Genomic DNA, 7,678 nt, shown 5'->3' on the forward strand with positions numbered 1-7,678 from the left:
AACTAGTGGTAGGTGAAAAAAGAGTTACCTGCCTGGTGCCCCTAGTTCTGACCCTGATATAACCACTCGCCCTTCTCCCTCATGCCTTTATATGGCCATGGAACTCCTTGTGACTTATAATATCCTTATACTTTACAATAGTGGATACATTATTCCCTATATATATTGTAATTAGTAAAGTAGAAGCATAGATGCTGGCTATATCAGAAGAGGTCAGGTAAAGAGTGTTATGTACCAGTATAGATCATTCACATGAAGAGACAGCAGCCCTTTATTAAGATGTATAGTATGATCCCATATAATATGATAAAGGGATACACATGTACTTGATTATTTATCTGACTGATTATATACATTGCTTTTGTGAATGCATGTGGCACAGATAAATGCTCTGATGATCAGAAGCCTCATAGGAAAAAAAAACACTGAGCTGTGTAAAGAAAGTTCCCATAATGCCTCACTCCTGCACCAAGAACAGTGTACATGCTCAGTTTTTAAGACTATGAGGAAGCTTCCTGCTGATTGGCTCAGATCCACATTCCTAAGGGGGGGAGTGAGTGCTTAGCATTCTTGAGGGAAGGGGGAGCAGGAGGGAGCAGAGAGCTGTGTGTCTCTGGCACAGGAAAACAAACAGACAGATCTTTTGATAGAGAAGTCAGTGCAGCATTTCTGTGAGTGCTTATGGCTGTATTTAAGCCTTACTTAGTTTTTACCTTTCTTTCTCCTTTAAGGGGGTGATTTATCAATGTTCGAGTTTTTTTCCTGATTTAATTTTTTTTTGCTCCAAAAAAAACTTGAATTTGAATTGGGTTTTAAAAACTCCAGAGTCTGGTATTTATTAAGTGCAAAAACTTGAATGTAAAGGCTTGCAATCGAAAGGCTTGCAAGTTTCTATAGATGTCATTCGGAATTGTCCTAGGCAAAGTCAGGCCATATTTTCAAACTCAAATTTTTTGAGGTATTCAAATTTAAAAATGTTTTATTCAAACGAGTTTTCCTTATTAATAAGTAAGCGAGCATTCGATATGCAAGTTTATTCGATTTGGAAAAACAACTGAATTCACAAACTTGAAAACTAATAAATAAGCCCATAAGTATATACAGGTATCGGACCCCTTATCCAGAAACCCATTATCCAGAAAGTTCCGAATTATGGAAAGGCTATCTCCCATAGACTCCATTATAAGCAGACAATTCACATTTTTAAAAATGGTTTCCTTTTTCTCTGTAATAATAAAACAGAGATACAACTAAGATATAATTAATCCTTATTGGGTTTATTTAATGTTTAAATAATCTTTTAGTAGACTTGAGGTATGGAAATTATGGAAAGATCCCTTATCCGGAAAACCCCAGGTCCCAAGCATTCTGGGTAATGGGTCCTATACCTGTAATAATAAAACAGTACCTTGTACTTGATCCCAATTAAGATATAATTAATCCTTATATGAGCCAAAACAATCCTATTGGGTTTAATTACTGTGTATATCATTTTTTTAATAGACTTAAGGTAGGAGATCCGAATTACAGAAAGACCCCTTATCCGGAAAACCCCAGGTCCCGAGCATTCTGGATAATGGCTCCCATACCTGTACTGGTACAGAAGCCTTAAATCACAAAATGTTTTTCATCTGGGACAAAGGGCATGCTGGGAAATTCCAAATCAAAGAGCTTCATTTCACTTGCAAATTGGGAAAAATTGTTACTCAATACATTTTGTAAGAAAAATTATGCAAAGAGGGTTGATGCTTCAGTTGTTTTATTTGATACATTTTACACACAAAATAGCACTGGTATCTATTGTTGTGTATTGCATACAATATGTGGTATTTTATTTCATGCTACAATAAATGGTGATGTATAGTAAGTGCCTTTCAGGCTCTGAGCTGTTTCAGTTGTTGTTAATAATATTCTGCATCCAGTTGGTAAAGTTACAGACTTTAAGGTACACTCCTGGAATACCTCTTCCCGAGCAGCCATTTCCCCACAATATTATTCCGTAGAGCTCTCCCTTACAAATGAGAGGCCCTCCGGCATCACCCTGAGAAGAACAGAGAAGAGACAGAAATGAGGACACACATAAACTCTGTATAGCTGCTCATACAATCATAGGTAGGTCTTGCATTTACTGGGCATATGTTCTACAGTATTATACATGAAATTGGCATTACATTTATCCTGCCATGTGTTCTGGGATATTAGTAGTAATGAGCGAATCTGTCCTGTTTCGCTTTGCCAGAAAATTCCCTACTTTCCCTTTCTACTTTCCCTACTAACAGAAATATATTATTCTGTAACATATTTATGACCTATATAGGGTTACTGCCTGTTTAATTTTAAACCATGTGAAATCTGATCAATAATTTGGCCAGTAACGACCTCTAATTTCATGGCCCTGTCCTCATAAGGTAAAAACACCACCCAAATGCCATGGCCCTATCCTCACTTAATGTCATGGCCCTATCCTCACTCAATGTCATTTATCATCATCATTCTGCCCTCTTGTTTGTTTGTTTGTTTATCCCAGGGCAAAGGTTGGGGAGGGTATTATGAGTAATGTATCAGTGTTTGCAGATGACAAAACTCTGCAGACCAGTCAATTCTATCCAGGATGTGGCATCCTTGCAGCAGGATCTTGACCAACTGGCAATCTGGGCGGCTAAGAGGCAGATGAGATTTAATGTGGATAAATGTAAGGTCATGCACCTGGGATGTAAAAACATGCAAGCCCCGTATACCCTTAATGGGACTGCACTAGGCAAATCCATAATGGAGAAGGACCTTGGAGTCCTTGTAGATAATAAACTTGGCTGTAGCAAGCAACGCCAGGCAGCAGCTGCAAGGGCAAACAAGGTTTTGAGCTGTATTAAAAGGGGCATAGATTCACGGGAGGAGGGGGTTATTCTTCCCCTTTACAGAGCGCTGGTAAGGCCCCATCTAGACTATGCTGTCCAGTTCTGGTCTCCAGTGCTCAAACGGGACATTATTGAGTTAGAGAGGGTCCAGAGAAGGGCAACTAAGCCGGTAAGGGGTATGGAAAGTCTCAGTTATGAAGAAAGACTGGCCAAGTTGGGTCTGTTTACACAGGAGAAGAGGCGCTTAAGAGGTGACATGATAACTATGTATAAATATATAAAGGGATCATATAATAACCTCTCTAATGCTTTATTTACCAGTAGGTCCTTCCAACGGACACGAGGGCACCCACTCCGTTTAGAAGAAGGGAGGTTCCATTTAAATATTCGGAAAGGATTTTTTACAGTGAGAGCTGTGAAGTTCTGGAATTCTCTCCCCGAATCAGTTGTACTGGCTGATACATTATATAACTTTAAGAAGGGGCTGGATGGATTCTTAGCAAGTGAGGGAATACAGGGTTATGGGAGATAGCTCTCAGTACAAGTGAGGGAATACAGGGGTAGGGGAGATAGCTCTCAGTACAAGTGAGGGAATACAGGGGTAGGGGGGATAGCTCTCAGTACAAGTGAGGGAATACAGGGGTAGGGGAGATAGCTCTCAGTACAAGTGAGGGAATACAGGGGTAGGGGAGATAGCTCTCAGTACAAGTGAGGGAATACAGGGGTAGGGGAGATAGCTCTCAGTACAAGTGAGGGAATACAGGGGTAGGGGAGATAGCTCTCAGTACAAGTGAGGGAATACAGGGGTAGGGGGGATAGCTCTCAGTACAAGTGAGGGAATACAGGGGTAGGGGAGATAGCTCTCAGTACAAGTGAGGGAATACAGGGTTATGGGAGATAGCTCTCAGTACAAGTGAGGGAATACAGGGGTAGGGGAGATAGCTCTCAGTACAAGTGAGGGAATACAGGGGTATGGGAGATAGCTCTCAGTACAAGTGAGGGAATACGGGGTTATGGGAGATAGCTCTCAGTACAAGTGAGGGAATACAGGGTTATGGGGGATAGCTCTTAGTACAAGTTGATCCAGGACTGGTCCGATTGCCATCTTGGAGTCAGGAAGGAATTTTTTCCCCTCTGCGGCAAATTAGAGAGGCTTCAGATGGGGTTTTTTGCCTTCCTCTGGATCAACTAGTAGTTAGGCAGGTTAGATATAGGCATTATGGTTAAACGTGATGGACGTATGTCTTTTTTCAACCCAACTTACTATGTATGTAAAGGTAGCAACCCCAGGCCTATAGCTGGATGTAAGGCAGTGTGTGCATCTGTGTATGTGGGATGCCACACATTGTGTGTTTGGGTGGGGGGTCTACATACCTGGCAGGAGTCCTTGTCGTCTTGTGCAAAGCCAGCACACATTAAATTTGTATGCATTTTTTTGGGACTGAAGTAAGAGTCACAGCTGGATTCAGGCAGAATAGGTAAATCCAGACACTGCAGTCTATCAGGGTACTTCTCTGCAAGTTGCATACAATGGAATGAATTTAGAACATTACATTGCATCAGATTATTCTCCCAAACTACTTTTATCTATTGACTCCTATATATTGAATATGTTTCTTTTTAACTTCAGAAACACTACCTACTAAATTTGCTCCTGTATTCTACATGGAGTCTGTATGTTCTCCCCATGTCTGCGTGGGTTTCCTTGACACACTTCATAAGGCAGCTGCATTGGCTTCTGATTAAACTGACTCTTGTGTGTGGGATAGGAACTTACAAACTTGAGGAGATTATAAACTCCACTGGGGCAGGGACTGATGGGAATGAGGTACAATCTCTGGAAAGCCCTGGTTAATATGGCAGCACTATGTAAATAACAGATAATAGTATTTGACACAATTTGGAATAATTAGCATTCTAGTATCATATTGTTTATTACTATAGTAATTTCCTTCCTAGTACCATTAAAGCATTTTTTTTGAATTCTCCAACACCTGATTTTACACACACACACACAAAAACAGGGTAAATCGCATTTCCTGGATGGTAGAGTACAGTACATTAAATTTGTAATAACTTGTCCCGTAACTTGTCCGCCCCCAGCCGCCTTCTGTCTCCTCTCCTAGCTCACTTTCTAGCCCACCCTACTTACTATTTTCCCTTGAATTCAGCCTAACGATGTCATGACCCACCCCATTTGCATCACAACTCTGCCCCTGAAGTCACTGACCTGCCCCCTGATAGACCCATTCCCTGCCCTGGCCAGTAAGAAATAGGCCAAGAGGTGGCAACCCTACCTGCAGACTAATGTGACACTTTTGTTTAAGGTTAATTCCTATTAAAATCATTTTGGTGATACTCCATTGGAGTTCCCAGGGTAATTTGTAAAGTTATAAAAAATGACATTTACAGCAATGCCAGGAAGTGGGTTAGTAGGAAGCATATCTACTTTTAGGCTTTATGAAAAGGTCTCTGAATGTAGCAAATAATATCCATTTGCTTTTTTGGTTTTCAACACGTTTTTTTTTTCCAGCAATATAAGTTCTTTTAGTAGAGCAGAGTATTACGTACCAGCATATGAATTCAGATTTCCGAAGCCAGACACCTGACAAACTTTCCCCTCTCTTGGGCAGCTGCTTGCAACTTTGATGGGCTGAACAAACTGATTAAATTGAGCTGGCTCAGCAAGTTTAACCAACATGATATTATTGCTATCAGAAAGGCCCAGGTATCTGTTATGTGGAAAGGTTTTCTCAACCTGGATATGTTGTTCTGTTCCTTCTTCCCTGGTAATATCATGCTTTCCAAGGTGAGCGATCAAGTACTTGGGTCTATAGAAAAGGACAAAACAGTGAGCACAGTACATAGGCTGTGTATGGGGGGGGGGGGGGGGGTAGCCATTCAGTGTTGCTAAAAAAAAAAAAGGTTAAGCACAGCGGTTCTAGATTCAAAGTGGTCATAAAGAAAAAATGTAATTGCCCTATAATTGCCTACCTTAGGTTAAAAAAACCTCATTTTTGTTTTAAAGGCAATGTTATGGGTGAAGTATGAGTCATGTTATCACAGTGGGTGTCATTTATAAAGTTTGCACAGAGAAATTTGTAAATGGTTGTTTTATGCATGTTTTTCCCTAAAAGTTTTGCACTGCTGTGCCCGTTTCTCCTTTTTTTGGAAATTGCAGTGAAATACGAATTGAGCACAAAAATTCAAAATGAGATTGCAGTTTGCATGAGCAGGCCCTCTTTGTGTGTTTATTGTGCGCCAATATAGAGCCAATTTTTTACTTTGTTAGTATAACTGCGCAATTTGCAAAATGCACCAGTCATTTCCAGCTTTAGAAATATAAACATGGACATGGCAAATATGTTCGATGTGTGAATAATTATGCGCTGCTTGAATTTTATAAACGACCCCCATCATGAGTTAAAAAAAACTGTGCTTGTAAGTGATACTCCTGAGAAGTCAAGCTCTTCTTTCCAGAAGGAACCGGAGAAACCACCTCCATATTTCTGGATGTCAGTGGCAGGATTTGCTGCTTTTACTGCTTTACTGTTTTACAGTTAATAATGTAGAAACTTTGCCTTTAGCAGAGGGGTGGATTGGAACTTTCAAGAAGTCCTAATTTGGATGGGTCCACTAGAGTTTTGTCGGAGTAAGGCAGTATTTATGATAAACAAATCTGAGATCACAATATGATTACAGAATGTCCCTTCGGTTTAAACTATTTTAATAAATGGGTGGATTGGTCCAACTTGATAATAAGGTTTAATGATCAAACTGCAAAGTAGGTAAGCAAGGCCACCTGTCTAGAATATGTCTGCATCATGTGTTGGTTGGAAACACACAGCAAAGTATTAATAACAAACAAAAATAGAACATATTTTACGACTTACGACTGGTTGCAACTGGCGGCAGAAATGATCCACCTCGATGAGATTAAGGACCCTCCACACCAGGGATATCCTTTATAGGTGAAATAAACCTGCCATTTTTGGGAGTGAGGGGCACATTCATATTCCCCGATAATTTTATCATCAACCAAAGGAGAGGCAGCTGAAATTAAACATTGTATAATCATAGAGAGAACAGCACAGAACATATCTTGACCTGTGTCACAATTATATTATAATCTCATTTACAGCATAAACTGTAAACTGCGCAGATAATAGATCCCATACCAACAAAAATGCTAAGATATAAAAATCCCAGTTGTGTTAATTAAGATTGAAAAAGTGTAGCTCTTACATATATACAATACACCAGTAAAATGACAAGCTATTGAAACCCAGGAGTTATTTTTTTTAAATAAATAATAATACTCAAGTTTTATCTTCATTTGTATTTTACCTACAACTCCCAGGAACAGCAATACCCAAATAGGCATCATAGTGGTGGTGGTGTTTCTTGGGTCTCAGTCACTAAGTGAACTGGATTGAAAGGGACGTTGTTGAGAAAGTGGAGTCCATTTATAGGAGTTCTATCAGCAGAGATTGAGCAGCTTGTTCCTTCCCATGGATCCTCTCCAGACACCTGGGAATTCCCAACACTTCCCACACCCAATCACAATGATGTATAAGGAGTTTAGGCCTTACAAACAGACTCAAAGCTTACACTATACAAGATGGGAATAGGTAGGAATATGAACCTTAATTCCAATTTTTATAGTATGTCTTTGATGAAAAACTACCTGTGCCAGAAATGAGTCTAGAATAGATGTTTTCTGGCCTTTTTCAGGCATAAAAAATGACCCCGTGGTTTATAAAAAGGTTATCAATAGTGATGGGCGAAAAAATTCTGCAGGCATAGATTCACGCCGAATTTCT

The 7,678-nt window shown here is 39.9% G+C and overlaps 1 protein-coding gene across 1 annotated transcript; it reads right to left on the reverse strand.

Moving 5' to 3' along the window:
- Positions 1-1,742: 1,742 nt before the first annotated feature.
- On the reverse strand, positions 1,743-7,274 carry LOC496746 (uncharacterized loc496746). Its single transcript, NM_001011293.1, is given in 5 exon segments — positions 1,743-2,041; positions 4,230-4,369; positions 5,427-5,686; positions 6,749-6,908; positions 7,203-7,274. Coding segments are annotated over 5 exon segments (747 nt in total). The 5' UTR covers positions 7,240-7,274; the 3' UTR covers positions 1,743-1,891.
- Between the last annotated feature and the right edge of the window lie 404 nt (positions 7,275-7,678).

Source organism: Xenopus tropicalis, chromosome 7 (genome assembly GCF_000004195.4).
Source record: "Xenopus tropicalis strain Nigerian chromosome 7, UCB_Xtro_10.0, whole genome shotgun sequence".
Classification (NCBI taxonomy): domain Eukaryota; kingdom Metazoa; phylum Chordata; class Amphibia; order Anura; family Pipidae; genus Xenopus; species Xenopus tropicalis.